Raw genomic sequence first — 21,901 nt, forward strand, 5'->3', positions numbered from 1 at the left:
ATTGATTTTTTACAGAGAGGAAGAGAGAGGAATAGAGAGTTAGAAACATCGATGAGATAGAATCATCAATCAGCTGCCTCTTGCACATCCCCTGTGCCCGCAACCAAGGTACATGCCCTTGACCAGAATAGAATCCGGGACCTTTCAGTCCGCAGACCGATGCTCTATCCACTGAGCCAAACCGGTTTCGGCTAGCTGTTCATATTGTAGCCACCTCACTAATTCTCACAAACACACTTGAAGAATGGCAGATACAATATAAATGATATTCAAATAAGTCATTTTTTCTCTACTTTTTGAAGCTAGGATCATTCATTGGCTTAAAAGGATGTTTTAATAAATCTTATCATTGGTTCTCAAAAATTGACATTCAAGAAACTGAACCTTATACCCTATTGCCCTCAAATGTAAAAAAAGAGCAAAGCAAAGAAAAAGTACTGAACCCAATCAATGGATAAAGCACAAATATATCAAATTCATAAAAACAGCAAAAAATTTCAGTATTATACTAAGAAGGAAAACATAAGTGGAATCTGTCAAATTATATAAGGGTGCTGCTTTCTTGAAGAGAAACCCAAAAGTTTAAGGGATTTTTGTTGATAACACGTAAAATTGGACAAAATACTAGCCTGTCAAATATTTTATCATCACTGTGGAACTTCAAAGTTGGCTTGATTTTATCCCAGATAAAGCCATAAAAGCCATACAAACCATCCAAAATTTGACCATCTGAGTATAGTATTCAAATATGAAAACTCATAGGAAAGAAGAGGGAGAGAGATATAGGAACATCAATGATGAGAGAGAATCAATGACTAGCTGCCTCCTGCGACTCCCTCTTATTGGGGCTTGAGCCTGCCACCCAGAAATCAAACCATGACTTCCTGGTTCATAGGTCGATGCTCAACCACTGAGTCACACCAGCCATGCAAGAATAAGGATTTTGTTTTATTTTATTCAAATCTCCAAAAGACCGTTTTTATTGGCCAATACTTCAACAATTGGGAGAAACTCAGAGTTTAAACATAGAAACTGGTTCTCTGATCCTTACAAACTTTCACATAACTTTTACTGAGTCAAAAGTTCCATTCTCTTTTTAGAAGCAGGAAAGGAAAAAAATGTATTACAAGTGACTCAAAACAAAGTAATGTAACTGTGCTTCATTAGTGAGATGTTTTCCGAACACAGCCACTAAAGACATAGGTGATGTTAAATCTTATGACTTATCCAGTAGCTTTATTATCAGGGTTGATATTGACCTCATTGTTTTACTTTATCTTTGTGGTCATAGATAATGCATGCATTTTGGTCATAATTTTAGATTAAGGAATAACCCCATCAAATTAAAAAGAAGTACAATTTTTGAGATTAAAAATTTTCAAATAAGAAAGGGTATGGTTAAAATGAAAGTTATCAATATCAACTCATGAAAATTGTGCATATATCTTTATAATTCCATCTCTGAAGAGGCCTAACATAGAAACTTTAGTCCTCATAAGAAATGGCCTGGCATACTCATTAGAATCTGTCTCTAATATTTCCCACACACATAAAAAAAAAAAAAAACCAAAGTTATGTACTGAAAAGTAAATATTCATTATTCTGGAGCACTTCTGCCAGAAGTAAATACACTTTTCAAAGAACAAAATTAAGATGCTCACTGGTCAAGATGTGACAATTTGAGCATTTACAAACAAGGAGGGTGTAAATAACAAGTGTCTATGAGGTCTAATCCAAAGAGGACACAATGCTTGATTGTTTCAGCATAAATCGGGCATAGATTCCCTTGACTGTACCCTCCCATCAGATAATCTGAGACATTATCAGTATTGTTCTAGTCATCACTGTGCATCATACTACGTCAGCACTATCCCTCTGTCTATGGTTCTTACTACTGCATTAATTTATACATATAAAAGCCGAAGCAACCAAACGACTGAACGACCAGTCGACCATTCGCTATGATGCACACTGACCACCAGGGGGCAGACGCTCAAGGTAGGAACTGCTCCCAGCTGGTCAGTGTGCTCCCATAGCGGGAATGCCACTCAGCTGACTGACAGGCACCAACTCAGGGCTCACAGCTGGCTGGCGAGTGCAGCTGCAGTGGCACAAGCTTCTCCTGCCTCCAAGGCAGCACTACTGAGCAACTGTAGCTGCGGCAGGCGCAGCAGGGGAGCTGTGCAGCGCCCAGCCCTGGCTTGGGCTCTTCCCAGGCCCGCCTGCTGCTTCGTACACTATTACATCTCTCGGGGGATGTGGGACTACCGGTTTCAGCCTGATCCCTGGCCCCCGAAAGGTCCCGGATTTCGAGAGGACACAGGCCAGGCTAAGGGCAAATCCACGCACTAGGCCTCTAGTATTAATAATATACTAATAAAAATAGCTAACACTTATTTACCATGTGCAAGAAATTAGGTACAGTGAAATTAAGCAGCTTGCTTGAGACCACCCAATTAGTAAGAGCAGGTGCCAACATTCACACCCAAGGAGCCTCCTCACGCCGCTTCAGCAATGAGGAAGAAAAATTCTAAACATGCTAGCGGGATCTATCTTGGCTAGTGAACATTCTATTCCCTTTTTGTACCGAGCACTTTCTCAGGGGAAAGGCAGACTAAGAAGAGGAAAACTTTGATGAAGGGAGAGATTAAAGATAAAAATCAACCAAACAAACAAAATCAATGAGACAGAATTCTGAGTTGGACCAATGCTTTACTGAACTTAGTATTCTAAATTTTTAGATAATGTTACATTCTAGGGGATTTATGCAACTGCTGTGTTTTCATAACCTTAAGAAATAAGTTCTTCACTTCAACAGTATAAAATATGCAGAGAAAAAAGGGAAAGGCATCAACATGTTATGAGATTATGAGCAAATTTTATTTGATTTCTAACGTCCTACATTTTCTAAGTTATTTAACAGTGAATGGGCACTGATTTTATAATTAGGAAAAATTGTATGTTAAAAAGTTACTGGAGATTTCAAAAAGAGAAGAAAGGATATATGCCTCTCAGTTCACTTGCATAACGAGAATTTGAGGCAGCAAAAGTTAGCTGCAAGTTCCTACAAAGTCAGTCACACAGACCCTTGGATTTAAATAATAGAACAGTTTTATTTGTTGTTTTATCATTTTTAAAGTGTTGTGAAGAAAGAAAGACAGTAGGAGCCCTCTTATACTCAACTGCTCACGGGTTGGAAAACTAAACTTGTCCAAGGCAGAGAACATTAGCCAAAGCCTCTCGGGAAGGGCTGTAGGTTCCAGCAGTCAAGATGCTGGGTTATCTCCAGGGCCATGAAAAACCCACCAGACAGACTGCCCTTAGCAACCACTTCCTATAAGCTGCTGCCCCTCTCTCACCCCCTGCGGGTAAGACCTGCAGTGGGAGTTTTCTCCTGCTCTTGGCCACTGAGTCTTCTGCCTTCCTGCTCTGACTTCTGAACCATCAAGGCTCAGCCATGGTACTATAACTCCTCAGAGTGTGGTAACTGTTATCAAAAATAGCTTGTTAATAAGGTGCTTATTAAATAAAATTTGTAATGGCTTATTTAATAAAGTCTGTATAATCTTAATAAAGACTAAAGTCTGCAATGACTTACTTAAAAATATAAATTAAAACAAGACTCAAAGCTATCCCCATAGAATGCCATTGTCATGTGACTTCATTCCAATGTGCATTCTTGGACAGCATGCTATGAATTTCCTACCACCCTTAGAATTTCCTACCACCCTGGGGGATTGACATACTCAAGAGCATCGTTTGACCTCCATGTTTCAGTTAAAAAAAAAAAAAGTAACACTGACTACAAGGGCAAGCAGAAGATGGAGGGTCAACCTAACTGCCATTTAGGAACCAGAGGATGAGAAGGGCTCTTACCCACCAGCAGAAAGAAGAGTAAGCAGGCCAGCCGCCCCTGCCACTCAGGGAGCTGTCCCAGGTTAACAGGCACCACACTAATATCTTTCTTCCCTTTCTCCCAGCTCTGTACCTCCACTCCCCTCTGTCCGAGACAAACGGAGGAAAAACTTCCCATAATCTCACTCACATCGAAACCAACCACATTAGGCTGGTGCAGGTACACCCAAGGCTGGGAACACCCCACTTCTGGGGCAGACAACAGCTCTGGCTCTATAGGAAGTGAAACATGCCTCAGGTCATGGCGTTGCCTACAACAGGATTCTCTTCCACTCAGACTTGCTGCTGATGCTGCTATGCAGGTTATGCAGCAAACACCAAAAATGTAAACTCTGTCAAAGTCTGGCAAGCCAACAGCTGAATGGACCTCTACTTACTCTAAGTGGTGCCATCAGAGATGACCTCTGCACGCAGCCCCAGGCAGTGGTAGTCAAAGTTGTAAGAGGCCAGACCTATATTTCTACTGTCTTACCCCAAAAACCCACAGCACAGTGCACAGCCTGTCATTATGTAATAATCTAAAGCAGAAATTAAAGGTCTCGTAAGGCCCAGTCCAGAAGCGGTAGAACCACAAGTGGTGTGAAGGATGCAGCCTCAGGATCAAATAGTAACACTCCCCGCTCAGAGTCCCCGAACCAGGGCATAAAATGCATATCCACACCTTTCACTGTATCCAATCACAAACATGTGAGGACGTCTGCTATGTACAGGCATGTGCCAGCTGCTGGGGGAAAGAAGTAGGGAGGAAACAAGATAAATAAGACCCGGTGCTCTGCTCTCGAGTTTATAGTCTAAAAAAGGTGCTGAGCCATTTGTACAAATCCTTCAGGGATATGGAGTCGGTTATTATCTTCCATTCAGATACTTGGAAATGTTTACTCATTACTCTATGACTAAACTCAAAGAGCTATAATGAACCGCCAGTGACTAAATGCCGAGGCACTTTATGAGTATCATTCTGCTTGCAGATAAGCTACATGAAAGTGTTCATACACGCACACACTAACAAAACATTCACAGTCAGCTGTGCCTCTAACCTGTAAAACACTCTAGAAACTAGGGAAGGACCAGAAGCCTGGAACATGCCTTCACAGACCCACGGCTCAGAGCACAGCTGCCCAGCTGTGCCTGCCCTACCACGGGGGTCAGCTGGAAGGTGTACTCGGACAAAGGGTCCTGTAGGTGCTCTATCTCCTCTTCACTTTCCACGGAGCTCTTCAAGTGCCAGAGGAAGCAAACAAGAATGGACAGTTTATTAAATAAAATATCAAAAAACTCCTTCCCAAAAGCATAGTCCAATAGTGAGGCTGCAGCCTGGCCAAAATGAGAACCAAGTGTCTTTAAGTTCTAAAGCTGACGTACTCTAAAGTTCGCTCACTGAGCTGGTGCAAAGCAGCACAGAGCCCTGCTAGCATCTCTCTGCCTCCCGGTCAGAGCGGGTGAGAGAGGTCAGGCAGTTCTCACTTGAGGTCGGCCCTCCAGGAAACAGTGCCCAGAGCAGGAGGCACCAGACACTGGCCAGGGCTTCGGCCCCACTAACAATAGTCATACAGGGACACGGACAGTGATGACTCTCGCACCACGTGGCTGTGTGCACTGACGTTATACCCTGCTGGGCTATGAGAAGTCTTTATTCAAGGTCCACATTATGCAAGCGAGAATCCACAAGCAAATCAAGAGCTCTCATGAGAAACAGCTTTTCAGAAAACTGGAAGTAGGAAGCATCATTATTATGTGTCTCCCCCCCCCTCCCCCCAAAATTTTAGGCCCCAAAAGGCACATCAGCTCCTAAACTACAGCTTCTCTCAGCCCCACCTCTCTGGCCAAAGGGGCAGCCTGGGAGATCCTAGCGACACAGCGCACCTCTGGGACAGCAGGGAGGCAAGGGCCTCGGGCACAGGACTGTGCGGCTCTGGCCTGCAGGCACCGTGCACTGCAAACACTGCAAGAAACAAAATTTCTCTAAAACTGCCTTATTCTACTCAAGGGCTTGGTGAAATAGAGGAGGAGATGCTTTTGAAAAAGGTAGCTTTGGTTTAAGTTTCCACATGTGCAAATTCGAAGAGTAGTTTTCAGTCCTCCCCCAAATACCACATCTCTCCTACTTGTCCAACTCTAAAGCAGACGGAGAGCCAATCTGCAGGCTGGCGAACAAACAATACACAGATGATGTGTTGTAGAATGGTACACCTGATTCCTGTAAAATTGTATTAACCAAGGTCACCCCTATAAATTCAATAAAAAAAAAGTAAAAACAAGGTTATTAATTTTGATTAGCCACCTACCATTACAATTCTATGTCTAGTAAAAGTTCTGTTAGCTCTTTTATAGTACAAAGTAGGTAAAATATAGAACTAGCAGGGAGGAAAAACTCCGAGGTGCTTACATTCTCACAGCAGCCCGTCTCAGGCACACACCGTGAACAAGCCAGCCTTCTGAGCACTTCTGTTGTCTCTATTCAGGGCAGCAGGCTTTGGCCACAGGAATGGAGGAAGGGCACCAGAATAAGGAGAAAGGATTCACGGCTTGTCGATGGCTGAAACCTATTTCTGCTCAGCACTCTAACCAGAGCCTACCACTGAATCCCTAGAAATAATCCTATCTAATAAAGAGGGAATATGCTAATTGACCATCACTCCATCACAAAGATGGCCGCACCCACAGCTAAAGCCATCTTTGTTCAGCCATAAGGAGCCTTAACAAGCAATCAGCAGGGACCTGAGGCTATGCCCTCCCCGACCCCCCATAGGCTTGATGGGCGGGGGGCGGGGGGGGGCGGGGGGGGTAGATGGGGACCTCAGGCCATGACCCCAACCCCAGTGCCAAGCCAGGGGACATGAGGCCATGTCCCCTACCCGGCGGGACTTGATGGCCGACCTTAAGGTTTGCTTCCCGTCCTGGTGGTGGGCTAGGGGACCTCAGGCTGCTGCCCCCACCCCCCGACACCAGGTAGGGCTTGACAGGGGACTTCAGGATGCTACCCCCACCCCAGCACCAGGCCAGGGGACCTTAGGCTGTGCCCCCTGCCCAGCGGGGCTTGACGGGGGACCCGAGGCTGCACCCCCCCACCTGGTGGGGCTTGACAAAGGTGGGACTGGCTGGATCTGGATCTAGCCCAATGGGGGTGGGTGGGTGGCCGGGTCTGGGTCTCACATGATTTTGAGATGCATGTGGATGGGTGGGGACTTGACTCTGGGTCCCATGCCCCAGACTCTGACAGGAGAAACGTTTTCATTTTACTAATTTTCTTTCATCTCTAACACTTCTATTATAGAAAAAGGGCAAATAGCAATATTAAATTATTTCCTCTAATTAATCTCCCTTTAATGTGCATGAATTTCATGTACTAGGCCACTAGTTCACTAAAAAAAGGCTCAGTGAGAAGTTTCCTGTTACACTCGCCCTCGGGGCTAGCCAGGATCCAGACGTTTAAGTCAAAGACTGCATTAAATTTTTTTTTTTTTTTTTAATCAAAAACCTGGTCATTGAAGCTGGCAAATTGCTGTGAGCACATAACTTATCTGAAATCTAGTTACTTTCAAGTCGCCATTCGATCCTCTCAGAATCCTGAAATAAAAAATGTTCCTCTGCACTCAGTGCCAGACCTGGAATAACACTTTCTGACAGGATCTGGTACATGCGGAGTAATAGCTGTCTAATCACGAAGGCTGGCTGGCTAATCAAGTAAAAGGCTTTATCTTTCTAATTTAAAACTAGTACATACCTCAGACATTTAAAAATATTCACCTGATTCCCCCCTCTTACCCCCGTCCAATCCTATCTTGCCCTACCACTGACTCAAGGCTGCTTGGGGGAAGGGGGACGGGGCAATCAGGATGCTGGTGTTCAGGGGCCAGGCCTGTTCCCTTCCCATGATCCTCCCCACTTCTCCGCCACTGATCCTGTTCTGTGCTTCCAGGGCTGGAACAAGGGGCAAAGCAGCAAACTCTGAGAACACAGCTGAGAGCGGGGAGAGGCAACAGGGGAAACACAGGCCTACACTTTCCCCACGTCAAGGCCGCAGGCTGTGAATGTTGGCAGAGATGTTTTATGTGCAGAGAAAAAAAGAAAAGCACAGCACACACTTCATGTTCATTCGTGTACACCTACAAAGTATTTAGCATATCAAAATGTTTTGTCTTCCTCTTTAATTTAGTGTATTTTTGCATAAAAACACACACAAAAATGGATAAATTGGTCAAAATTTCTGAGAGGGCATGCATCAATTTCATTTATAAAAATACCATAAATATGCATGCAAGTTTGCTTGCTATATCTCTTGAAAAAAAAACTTTAAGAAAATAAATAGTAGCCCTAGCTGGTTGTGTATAGTGTCAGCCAGCAGACTTAAGAGTCCTTGGTTCAATTCTGGTCAAGGGCATATGCCAGGGTTGTGGCCTGATCCCCAGTAGGGGGTGTGCAGGAGGCAGCCAATCAATGATTCTCATCATTAACATTTCTATCTCTCTCTCTGCCTTCCTCTATGATCAATAAAAAGGAAAAATATATATACATACATACATACATGGGAGTGGTTAGGGAGTTATCAGGCTGGCAGGCAGAAGTGGTTAGGGCAATCAAAAAGGCAGGCAGGCGAGCAGTTGGGAACCAGAGTCCTGGATTGTGAGAGGGCAGTTGGACATCCCTTGAGAGGTCCCAGATTGGAAAAGGTGCAGGCTGGGCTGAGGGTCAACCCCCCTTGCCCCTGTGCACACCTCTGCTGCACCCTATTACCAGCCCCCTACTTTGCACATACACTTTGTCAAGAATTAATTACTTCTCCCAGGCATTCCATATACAATTTCTTGACAAAAATTCTTCACCTAAAGGAATGACTGCCAAATGACCAGAAACTGGTGAACATTTGTTATAGAATTTCCTACAAGACCAAAATGATCATTCTGTCCAGCTCAGCAAAACTGAGCTCCTGTGTTCTGTCAGCTGATTTGATATCGAAAAGGTAGTCTTTAAATCAAAAGTAATCAGAAAATTCTTAACACTTAAAAGTTAGAATTTTGGGACTTCCTTCTTTAATTGTTCTTTTTTAAAGATATATTTTATTGATTTTTTTACAGAGAGGAAAAGAGAGGGATAGGAAGTCAGAAACATCAGTGAGAGAGAAACATCAATCAGCTGTCTCCCGCACACCCCCCACTGGGGATGTGCTTGCAACCAAGGCACATGCCCTTGACCAGAATCGAACCCGGGACCCTTCAGTCCGCAGGTCGACGCTCTATCCACTGAGCCAAACTGGTTTTGGCTTTAAGTGCTCTTTTTAGGCATTAAGGGAAATGAGCTTAAGAGTTCTATGGTAATAAAAAGAACGAAATTATCCATGATTAGTGTATGCTATGTACACCCTAACCCATGAGGTCTGAACTTTTATTATTCCCACTTTACAGATAAGGAAGCCAAAACATAAGGGTTAAGGGACTTGTCCAATGTTTCACAGCTAATAAGCTGCACAGTTTGTTTTAAACAAGAGCAGTTTGCCTCCAAAGTCCACTCAGTGGCTCTTGGCTACTACACCACTCTGTCACAATACCTGTAGTGTTTTACAAAGCTAGCTATTCTCACCCGACTGATGGCCACAGAAACACTGTAAAAGGCAAATAAAAGATTTCCTTACTTTGAGAGTAAAAGCTCTGGCTAAGCTACAAGGTAATTCACAATCATTATGAAAATGTTAAGCTTAGTTAGGCTGTTAAATAGATTGTGGTGAGGTTAACTCAATATATCACACTACAAAAGCAAAGATGTAACTGTCATTTAACAAAGTCAATTATACACCAAATAAGAAGAACACTATTTGATTTTTAAAAGAAAAAAAATCCTTTAACCACTTGGGCCTTAATGACCAAAAGAGTCTAAGAAGCTCAAAAACACTAATAGTTGATGTCCAATTAGGCATCATAGTCCCCGGGGACATCCAACAGTATGTCAGAATCCAGGGGTCACCTGTAATGTATTTCAGCAAATTAGTTTCCAGCAAAGGATAAAATTAATGTGGTGAATTTTTTACAAAACTAAATGTATTCAATGTTTAAATTCTAAATAAGCCTTTCCTTCTGTGGTTGAGAGTCCTTTATTAAATGCAATACCAAAATATAATAGTGTTTAGTTGTAGTGTGCTTCTCAGCATATTTAAAAGAAGTTAAAAACTCTGTTTATCCAATTTTTTTTGTTCTACTGGCTTTTAAAGTTTTGGAACTCTAGGAACCAATCAATGGGCAAGAAGAGTAAGTCACCCTTGGAAAAAAACTAGTTAATAACCTGCCTAAAGAACTTTTTTTTTTAAGTCCCTTAAAAAAACAGTAGATCAACAATTTTGGAAAATATTTCCACTGAATAATTCATCATAAAAATGCAGAGTAAGCTGTCATCCTCAAGAGAGCAATATAGTTCTATCAAAGCCAGCAACACTTCAAGGCTAGCGGTTCTCAAAAAACTTACAGTGGCATTACTATGCTAATGTTACCTATTTGTACTGTAACTCTAGATCAAAAAAGCAGATGTTTAAAACTGGATAAGGCTGCTCAAATTTAACACCATTATCTTGATAAACTTTCCCTACCATACTCCTCCCTACTTTTAAAACATTACCCAAGAGAAACAAGTAATTTTAAGGATCTTTCTCAATGTAATAATGTAACCATTCCCGTTACAATTTGCATGGCGAAGGCTAAGCTTTAATTAACTATATAAATAGAAGTAGTTAAGGATAGAAAACACAAAACAACACCAACCGTAAACAAAACACCCTAACAGTTTGTTACCCAACTTTAAAAAGGGCAGTTACAATTGCCAGTTCAGTTGAAAGCCTTGACCAGCCTCTGCTTAGCTGGGATAACAGATATGTTCACACACTAAGCATCAATTCTGAGGGCTTGTTTCATTAAATCCCAGAATGGAAGTATATTTAAAGGCTTGTTAATCTGATCAACAAACTACATGTGAGTTTGGCCTTCATACTACATGTATAAGGCCTTCCCAAAATTGGGGGTAAGTCTACCCCATGCTCCCGACAGAACGCCTGTGCAGTTCGCCACTGTTTGCCCGTTCTGGTTTTCTTCTGAGGCTCCCAGATGGAGATATACGGATATTTGTGGTCATTCAGGGTGGGTGTAACAATCTGGGGAGTGTCTCCTCAAGACAACACAAAGAGCCAACAGTAAAGGGAAGAGCTTCCTTTGACTCAAAGGCTTCCTTCCTGTTCCCTGTCTTAAAAAAAACAAGGCTCCAAACTTCTTCCCTTAAAGGAACTGCAACGAGAGGCTGTCCTCACGCCTCTTCTGGCAGCACCAAAGCTCATCACATCTACCGAACAGACTCTGAAGGACATCACATAATCCACAACTCCACTCTGCTTTCAAAAGAAAGGGTAAAAGGCACAAACCAGAGGGACATACATGGACACAAGGACACACACACACTCACACTCACACCAGAGTTGTCTCACCACAGAAATCAGAAATACTGGGGATTGACCATAGTTTGGTAGTTGTAACAGAATGCTCAGAAACAAAATAAGCTGACTAAGGAAGCTTTAAGCCAACAGCTCTGGAAATGTCATTTCTCCACCCCCATGCATACATACTTATTGTATAAAATAGCTGTATGCCTGCAAGAACAGCTTAAAAATCACTGGGTCCTGAAAGAACACATGATGAAAACTAATTGAAAAGTTCACAGTGCCCTGCAGCCACATGTGAAAGCTGCTGCCCTAGTGAAGGAAGGAGGCAGGTAGAATGTCTAAGGACCCAGGCTCCCAGCTAGCTGATAACGACCTCGGGTATCTGGAGCTGGTGGCTGTCTTATTTCACTTGACACCTTCAATTCTCTCATCAGCTACTGCAGGCAAACTGAGCCTGCCGAGAACAGTGACCCTGTCCTCCCCAGCTTTCCCAACATGCTGACAAGAAGTAAATTACAAGCAACCCATTTTCAGCCACTATAAATGTTACCTACTTACTCTATTTGACTCTACAGTTAAGTACAGTTGGGGTAAATCTGAACTTTAGAGCCTAAAAAAACAGGTGATCTACTGTAGCTCTCCGTTTTACAGATGAAGAAACTCCGATGGAAAAGGATTATGGCTAGCTCAAGGATCTAGACCAAGATAGAGGCAGGAACAGGAGGCACACATTCTTCCTACTCACTTCATCATGCCATCATGTCTACGCAGAGGGGGTATAGGAGCTGAGGTTGGTGTCACCACACAGTTTAAGGGCCAACACCGGGAACTGTGGTCCACAGGACATCAGCATCAGGTGAAGGGATAGGCATGTCCCCTGCATCTGGACAGTTTAGGTAATTCCTTTCCCCTCTGCGGACACTCACGTACAAACAAATAAGGAGAGGCTTTATGATTAAATGCACCTGGCTAGCAGTAAGAGGCTTTCTCTAAAAATGGGAGAGAATTTATTTAGCTTTCAGAGGCGTTACTTTCACAATACACACCCTTAACACAGGAAGACCCTGTTAAAGTTCCACAGGGTAAAGTTCAATAAGGTAAATATTTAGGCTGATTTTATGAGGCCCTCAAACATTAATTTTGAGAAAGTTCATGGTTCTGAAGATTTGCATACATGATCACAATCAAATGGTAAAATAAACCAAAGGACAACTTGTGAAAGTGGGCATTAAAAACTGGCCTATTACACTAGACCAGTGGTTTTCAACCTTGGCTGCACATGAGAATCAAGTGCCAACCACACGAGGCAGCCACCTTGGCCAGTCAACCTGGTAAGCCTTGAGATGACTACACACCCAGATTCCTAGTCTTCACAGATGAGGCCCCAGACATTACAGAGAAGAGATATGTCATATCTACTTTGCTCTGTCCAAATTTCTGACCCACAGAATCCATGACATAAGAAAGTGGTTGTCTTAAACCACTACGTTTTGGGGTGATCTGTGTAGCAACAATAGTAACTGAAAGACAGGGGAAGTACTTAAAAATCCCAACGTCCAAGTTGCTCTGTAGCCCAATTAAGCTAGAATCTCTAGAGGCAAGGGGGACCCAGGCAACTATTTTTAAAGCACCCCAGATAATTCTAATATGCAACCATGGTTGAGAAACATCTCTAGGCCTATGCTGTCCAATGCAGTAGCCATCTGTCATATGTAGCTATTTAAATTAAGGAAAATTAAATTTAAAATACAGTTCTTTGATTACATTAGCCACATTTCAAGTGCTTAATACTCGCATATGGTTAGTGGCTACCATATTGAACAGCAGATATACAGAACATTTCTATCACTCAGACAATGCTATTGGACAGTTCTAGTCTAGACCAGTAGCACTCAAAGCTTAGTCCAGAGCTAACAGCATCACCTAGGAATTTGTTAGAAGTGCAAATTCTCAAGCCACACACCAGTCCTGCTGGGTAGAACCTTTTTGGGTGGGACTCTCCAGATGATTCTATGCACTCTCAACTGAGAAAACCACTGCTCTTGTTACTGCCCATATAAAATATTTTTTCCCGCCAAAACCGGTTTGGCTCAGCGGTAGAGCGTCGGTCTACGGACTGAAAGGTCCCAGGTTCGATTCCAGTCAAGGGCATGTACATTGGTTGCAGGCACATCTCCAGTAGGGGGTGTGCAAGAGGCAGCTGGTCGATGTTTCTCTCTCATTGATGTTTCTAGCTCTCTCTCTCTCTCCCTTCCTCTCTGTAAAAAATCAATAAAATATATTTTTAAAAAAATATTTTTCCCATGACCTTTCTCATACTTATATCTGAAAATTATCAACTTTTAACTCCATTATAATGAAAGAGAATAGTTTATCTTGCAATAAAATTTCAAAGATATGTTTTTATATTAGCAAGCTTGTTTGAGAAGAAATGCCTTTCAATTAGCAAAGAAGTATGAAAAAGTTTCATAAGGATGCTCTCAGTTATTTATAATCTTTATGATAAACAACCTTAAGATCCAAAAATATAGAAATGGTTAAAAATTATAAAATTCAACAGACTATATTCAATTATTAAAATCACAGAGGTGGACAAAGTAGGTTTACAGATATAAGTACACAAAAAGGAGTTTATTCTTAAATTATTTATTATTGTATTATTTTCCATGTTAACAACTGTAAACCTACATTTGCCCACTCCCATAAAATTTTAGAAACTATGTTGCATGACAAAAATAAATGGGAGAAAGGCAAAACTAAATTATAACTGCAAATATTTGCATGATATGAACAAAGACAATATGAAGGTAGAGGAAAAATAAGAATAACTGATTTGTTAAGTTTGGCAGATCAATGACAGCTCTGCCCCTACATTAATTTCTGCCATGCTTCTTATAGTTACCTGTGCAAAAACAAAGTATCTAAGGAAGCAGTTTAAAAAAAAAAAAAAAAAACACCAGACACACACACACAATAATTATGTTTCAATGTGAAAAGTTCATGCCAAGAACATTGGGTAAAACAGTCCTACTACTTTATCAGTGATTCACTGAACTGTTCACCTCATAGCAACACGAAATAAAGCCTAGATTCAAGTAAATGATGAAGCTTGGACTAGGTGTCCTTCTAATACTGAAAGTCTACCAGGATTTCCCCTATCTTCTTCTTTAAACTTAAATCCTACAATCAAATATAATAATTATGCATTTAAAAAAAAAGTTTAGAGATGTAAAAACTTGACTCCCTGTGTTTATTTAGTTTCCTTCTAGGTTGAATGGTAAAATGCCAAATAAATCCAACAATTATGTGTTTCTCACATTTTCTTCTTACATTTGCAAGTCTAAATTCCCAGAAATATTTTGTTGAGTGATCTTATTGGGAAAGAAGATCCCACCTAAATAAACTCTTGACTGTTTTAATATGTTTTCACATAAATTTTAGCATTACTTCCTCTATTGACAGTTCTGTTGCTAGTAAACTTAATTTCTTACATTGTCAAGATACAAAATCATCTTTCTGAGTACTTCTGTATGTCTTGGTGTCTCTGCTACTCTGTTTCCGTCCTAGGTAATGTTCTCCAAACTCATTAGAATATTAAATGCATTAACACCTTCTCGGCTCTAGCTCCTGGTAAGATTTAAGAAAAGATAACTGTGATTGGATAACTCTGAGAAACATTGAGGTCTTCAAAAAGCCTACAATTTGGGAGAAACTTATCCTGTAAATCTTAAAACTCTGAGTGCATGGCATGTGCAATTCTTTTGAAAACTGAAAACAATCCAAGTTATACATTTATCTCTAAATAGATTTTGATAGATGAAGGCAAATTAAATGGTAAGAAAATAAACTGGTCAGTTTGATAGCATTTTGAAAAATTTCCCCAGCCCAAGATATATACACAGTTTCAATTAAGAATTTCTGGACTAAAATATCTGCAATAGTGATACAAAAATAGGATTTTCTTCAAAATCTCCCAACTTTCTGTACTGACTAGAAATAATTATCTTCATGAATTGAGAGCTGTCTGGGGCAGTTACCACCTTCAATTCTAGCATTTTCATTTGCTCTGAAGAGAATCATTATTTTATTTCTATTGCTGAAAGTTAAATAAAAAGGGAATTTGATAGACTCTTCTAATAGAAATAAAATTTTAATAGCAAAGATCATATACTAAATATTTTCTGTATGCTGGGCATTCTTGAATCTAGGCGCTGAGAACACAATAATAAATCATAAATAGTCTTTCCCCGGAGACACCCAGAATCAATTGAATATAGCAACACCTGAGATAGACCCTTAACATTAAAGATAGAGACCAACACAAACAAAACAATGCATCATGGGCAGAGAGAGGGGTGAACTACACAGGGGAGTCTATCATTAATGTCCTCAGAAAGAGGGGAAAAATACCACAACCAAGGAACAAGAATAGGATGCTACTTTTTTAAATTAGGGAACAAAAAGAGAGCTCTTGAAAATTAAAAAGATGATCACAGAAAAGAAAAATTAGGGTTGAAAGATAATGGAGGAAATTTCCCAGAAGGTAGAACAAAAAACAAGAGATGAAAAGTAGAAAGGAAAAATAAAAAGTAATTAGATGACCAGTTCAGGAAACTAACTCCATATCAAAATAAGTGTTGTAGGGAAGCGGTGGGGGGATAAAGTGGGGGGAACAGAATGAATAAACAGGAGAATTTAAGATGATGATGATGATGATGACTATTATTATTATTATTTTAGAACAGAAGGACATGAGTTACTAGGACAAAAAGGCCCAACTATGGCAATTTTACATACAAAAAGATGAGTGGGGGTTGGGAGGAGGAGGAATTCAGAGAGGGAAAACCTAGGTTACACACTAAGGTTTAGAAATTCAAATAGCTTTGGATTTTTCAACAGAAACACCAGAAGGTAAAAGACATTAGAGCAAACAACATCTTTAATTTGATACCCATCCAAACTATCAATGAGGTGGGTGGGTAGAACAAAGATATTTTCATGGTTTTAAAAACACTTTACCTCTCCAGCACCCTTTATCAGGAAAATAGTAAAGGATGTACTCTATAAAACTGAGGCAGTAAACCAAGAAAGAAAAGGGAAACAGAAAAACAAGATGTGCTCAGAGAACCAGATAAGGGGAATCCTCAGAAGGATGTGACGGAAGCCTCAGGAAGGTGGCTAAACCAGGCAGAGAAGGCCATCAGTTCATAAAGGAGCATGTAAGAAGGGTCAAGGAGAAGTGTTTCTAAGAAGATGAAATCAAGAGAGTACTTGATAGGTTTGAATGTCCTGAAATGAGGCAAGGGGCAGATAAAGTAAATGCTGAATTAAGAATAAGTACAAAGAAAAAGTGGCAAATTAAAGGAAATAGAAATAGTTGTTAACTCCAGGGAAAACAAAAAGTTCTGTATAGAAAAGATAGGAAAAGAGACTATATAAGAGTACATGGTTCAACTATAAACAGTGTTCTATTTGGTCATATAAATAATGTAAACACTAAATACCGATGCAACCAAAATTACTATATTGGGAAAATAAGAAATAGAAAAAAATTGGGGTGGGCTGGGGATAGAACATAGAAAAAGAACAAAGAGAGAAATCAAACACTAGCACTACCAGCATGTTACTCAGAAATATAGAGGGAAATTCCAAAAGAATGAGCTAAAATTGCTATATGTGGCTGCCCCTGGGAAAAGAAATGAAAAGAATTTTTTTTTTTATCATAGCATTTATAAATTATAGACCTACTTTATACTTTCAACTATGTATACTGATTTCAATACACAAAGGAAAAAGCCCTGACTGCTGTGTCTCAATTGGTTGGAGTGTCATCCCATACACCAAAGGTTATGGGTTCAATTCCCAGTTAGGGCACATACCCAAGTTGCAGGCTCAATTCCCAGTAGGGGAGCATACAGTAGCAGCCGATCCATGTTTCTCTCACATCTATCTTTCTTTCTTTTTCTCTCTCTCTCCCTCTCTCTCTCAATTTTTAAAAGAACATATCCTTAGATGGTGATTAAAAAATTAATAAAAAAATAAATACACACACACACACACACACCACACACACACACACACACACACACATATATATATATATATATATATATGGTAGGCAAAAAGTAGATTTATAGTTGATTATATGGAAAATAATACAATAATTAATGAATAATACAAGAATAAACTGTTTCACAATCAAACTGTAAACCTACCTTTGCCCAAACCTGCATATATATATATATATATATATATATATACACACACACACACATATACACATAATATTTATTAAAATACATAAAAACAATATATGTGTGTATCTGAAAATATGCATGAAAAACAAATGACTGCGGTTATCTTTATTTTTGAGAGGTGAGGGGATGGGAAGAGTAGGAGTGACAGCAGGGAGAAAGGAAGACTTTTCACCATATGTCTCTGTATACTTTGATTTTTTAACTATAACCCATTTTGGCAAATTAGGAGTTCTCATTCTATTCCCCCTTCCTGAATTGAACTGCACATGGCCAGCATAAGTGCCAGCTGTCTTTGCAGGGTGCGAGACCCTGGGTCGCTTCCACAGCCCCTCCTCAGTGCTCCACCACACTGGGAACCTAAGCAGCACAGGTGTTTGCCGAGCTCCTGCTTTGAGCCAGATGCTGCTTAGAGGCACCGTCTCAAAGGTAAATAGGACAAGATAGTTGCCCTCAGGGAGCTCACAGGCTCAATGAGGAGACTGAAGAGGAAATAAGTAATTTGCAAAAATACGGTGCATGCAATGAGCAAAAGTACAGTCTACATAATCTACCACATTGTTTTTTAATGGTTTTTCCTGCCTTTTCCCACATCTCTCAAAGGTGAGACTCTCTGCCAGGCCCACAGTTACTGGGCCTATAGTTACCTTTGGATCTCCTGTGCCAAGTATGGTGCCATATGATCTGAACTTCATAAATGTCTCCTGCATAGCAATACAACTATATTTTAAGAAATAAATTCACATATCTTAATGTTTCAGAACAGCAATGGTATACACACCAACTATTAATCTGGACCTCTGCAGTGTATTATAACCTTAGAATATCGGGACCAAAACAAACATCTTTAACCTCAGAAGCCCTGCGATCTTTTAGTCCTCACCATGTGGTCTTGGCTTTGATTCCATAAAGTGCGAAAATTGTGAAAGCTAAGCCTGTTGGTTTCTGTTCCTGGAAATCAATGCCCTCTCACTTGTTTTACTGGTGAGATTCAAAACTTTCACCCAGTAACTTAACACTTCTACGTATGACTAATACATTCGTGATTTCTTACGATTTTCAAGAAAATGGCACTTCTCAATTTGATACAGGTTTGCCAATATTACTTTAAATACCTCTTAATACTTCAAATATTGGACTTCTCAGTAAGGAAGATAATATTTTTGCCTTTTCCTGAGCTCTATCCCAAAACAAATGATAGAAATAACTTGTAAACATAACATGAAGCACTATCGCAATTAATCAACCCAGAGCCCAAGGGAGGAACTGTTTCTATTTTTAAATGCACTGTTGCTTTAAGGGAAAACCTGGTGGAGAAACATGAAACCAAGCTGCATAATGAAAATCAAAATGCATTTGGTGTCTCCATCCTTGCAACACAGTAATCCTAACCTACAAGCAACACTGTTGTATTGGCCCCTCTCAGTTGGTCCATAAATTAAATGACTGGTACCCAGGCGGAACCCCACAGAAAGGGCCCATCTACCACTCAAAGCAGCAGATCTGTCAGAAGAACAGAACAAGAGAACACCCATATTTCAATGCTATTCTTATAGCTTCAGAGAAGGGGCTATTCCAATAAGCAAGCAGATGGATAAATCCCAAAAGCATCCCACAAATTTTTACTTAAAAGATTCTGATTAATAACGGCAGTGGCCATGAAAGCCCTCAAAATGACCAACTGATTATTTAGCATTTCTAATCAACTGTCTACAGTTGTAATTTCTACCCAAATCCCACAAATAAATATTTCTTACCACAAATGATAAAACTTCATCTCATGAAGCAGTACCTAACAGTAGCATTCCTTGTGGTTAAGTGACAAGGAACAGGTGCAAGGAACCAGCAAGGAGAAAGACGGCAGCTACATGACAGCAGTTAGAATATGCTACCTGTTTCCCAGACTGCTTTACAGAACCTCACACCCAACAGAATTTTTTCTGAAACCATAGAAAAATATCCAGTTTGGGAGTGGGGTGGTGGTGATATTTTCATGTACTCAATGAGTTTACTTACTGACCATGAAATATACAACTACACTGCTAAACATGTATCTAAATTACTATATTTAAAATGTATCTAAAAATATTACCCAAGGATACATCCACCACTTAAAAGTATTTAACACAACATTTTAAATACAACTTAGCTATTTACTATGACCACAGCAATCTACTCTAGGTAGCAAAATGTTTGCAAACTTACTTGCTTTGGTACAAAAAGAGCAAAACAAAACAAAACAAACAAAACACCAAATCTTACATCCTGATAATTTCTTCCCCCAAATTTAGCAAAACTGTGCCTGAACACCACATGATTATAGAATGGAGGCAGTTGCTTCTTTTAGCAATAAAGTAACAAGTCCTACTTTCAGAGTCTCCATTGAAAACCTTTGAAGAGCAAAAATCACTAAGTTGTAGCGAGTCAGTCAACAGGTGATTAGGAACACAAACTCATAATGACGTCCCTAGACCTAGAGGAATTAATTTTGCCAAATCTCCCGGGTTTTTTTCATTCCTATATTTTGTAAGCTTATACACTGCTATATTGAATAAATTCCAACCTTTTTCTTCTCAGGGGGCTTACCAGAAAAAATGCCAAATATTTAAATTATTTTAGGGCATTTTCCCATACTGCTGGGTGGAACAGAGCAGAATTAATAAGGATCCAACAGTTACAACTTTTCAAATGCAAATATGTTGCCCTCTGGTAAACGCAGCCCCCTTTTAGACATTCCCCCCAGTGTCTACACAACCAGGACAAGACTTTTGTTTCCTTGAAAATCAAAAACTTCGCATATTCCATTCAGGCATTATCTCAACCCAACATCAGCACCAAAAAGATTTTACATGGTCCAGGCCTCAGCCTGGATCATACAGGACTGTTTTTGTTTTATTGTGGGGGTCTTCTCTCCTGTTACACACAAAGTACTGTCACATGAAGGAGACAGTGCAGCGGTGCAAAGAAAGTGGGGCACTGGGTCCCGCGAAAAACCAGGTCTTAGGGTGGTGGTCACCTGCCCACTCTGGCCTCAGTTTTCTTATCTGCAAAATGTGGCTGTTAGACTAATCATCTTTAGGATCCCACCCATGCTGGCCCCTCTCAGTCTGGGTGCCTCTAGTCTGGGTGCCTCTAGGCTTGGGCCTGCCGGGGCACAGCTGACTGGTGCGAGCTCTAGGCAGGGTGCCGGCCCGAAGCCGCTCCAGAAAGGGGGGGCAGGGAGGAGAGGAACTTGGACTTGCAACAGCTTCAGAAAGGAGCGTGCGACAAACTTGAAGCCAATTCCCCTAACAATAGGAAAGAGACTCCCATTTTCCTGGCTCCAACTTGGGGACTGACTGCGAGGTCAGGTCCTCGTCCCGCCCTCAGTGCGCCCGCGTTACCTTTCTCCCTGTTTGGTGTTGGAAGGAGGAGGGTGCAGGACCGTCTGGTTCCCTTCCATCTCCACCACGCACTTGGTGCTCAGTTCCAGTTCTGAAAGCAAAGGCAACACCCGCGTTGCAAAGTCGAGCATCCCGCCGGCGGCGCGGGCTCTCCCGGGAGGCGGCCGAGCCGGACCCCGGCGCCCGGGGCTGCACGGCCGGTGCGGGCGCCGCCTCCGCCTCCGCCCGGTCCCCGGCTCTCCGGCTCCCCGGCTCCCCGGCCTCCTCCTCGGCCGCGCGCTCGCCGCCCGGCCCCGCCGCCCCGCAATCTCCCAAAGTTGCCCCCGCCCTCCCCGGCCAGCCCCCCGACAGAAACGCGCGGAAAAGCTCCTCACCTCGCCGGTTCATGGGCCGGACCCGGACGGCAACTTTTACCTTCGTATCCGACATGTTGGCGGCGCCCGCGCGGCCCGAGGCGGCCCCTCACGCGCCGCGCCGCCGCCGCCGCCGCCGCCGCCGCGCGCCCCCCGAGCGCGGCCGCCGCTCCGCCGTGAGCTCCGCCAGGCAGCGCCGAGGCGCGCGGGCCATCCCGGGGGAGCGCGGCGCGGGGCACGGCCGCGGCCGGGGAGGGGCGGGCGGCGCGGGGCGGGGCGCGCGGGCGGGCGGGCGGGCGGGCGGGGAGGAGGCCGCGCCGGCCCAGGCGCCTCTCTAGCCGCGCGGGCCCAGCCGAGCGCGCAGCACCGCGGCCCCTCGCGGCCGCCGGGGGCCCGGCCGCACCGCCATCTTCGCCGCCCCGCCCGTGCGCCCGCCGGCCCCCGGGCTCAGGGAAGCCCGGCTCGGCGTCCTCCGCAGCCGGCGGGCCGGGTGATCACGGGGCCGAGGCCGCGGGAGTCCGGGGAGGGACGCCAGCTGCCCCACCCGGGCGGGGCTCCCGGACCGAGGCTGCACCGGCGCCC

At 42.4% G+C, this 21,901-nt stretch overlaps 1 protein-coding gene across 10 annotated transcripts in view; it reads right to left on the reverse strand.

Annotated features, from left to right (window-relative positions):
• The window catches only part of KIF13A (kinesin family member 13A), a 203,350-nt gene extending 181,838 nt beyond the window's left edge, over positions 1 to 21,512 (reverse strand). For 9 of the 10 annotated variants that reach the window (XM_084872710.1, XM_084872705.1, XM_084872704.1 and 6 more), the window contains exons 1-2: positions 21,341 to 21,512; positions 20,967 to 21,057 (exon numbers count right to left, since the gene is read on the reverse strand). In XM_084872710.1, coding sequence (XP_084728836.1) covers positions 20,967 to 21,057; positions 21,341 to 21,395 — 146 coding nt within the window. In that variant the 5' untranslated portion in view covers positions 21,396 to 21,512. Of the gene's footprint in view, positions 1 to 20,966; positions 21,058 to 21,340 lie in introns of those variants that run through there. The other variant, XM_084872702.1, reaches the window with a different exon arrangement.
• Between the last annotated feature and the right edge of the window lie 389 nt (positions 21,513 to 21,901).

This window comes from Pipistrellus hanaki, assembly GCF_964339955.1.
Source record: "Pipistrellus hanaki genome assembly, chromosome: 2".
NCBI classification, from domain to species: Eukaryota; Metazoa; Chordata; class Mammalia; order Chiroptera; family Vespertilionidae; genus Pipistrellus; species Pipistrellus hanaki.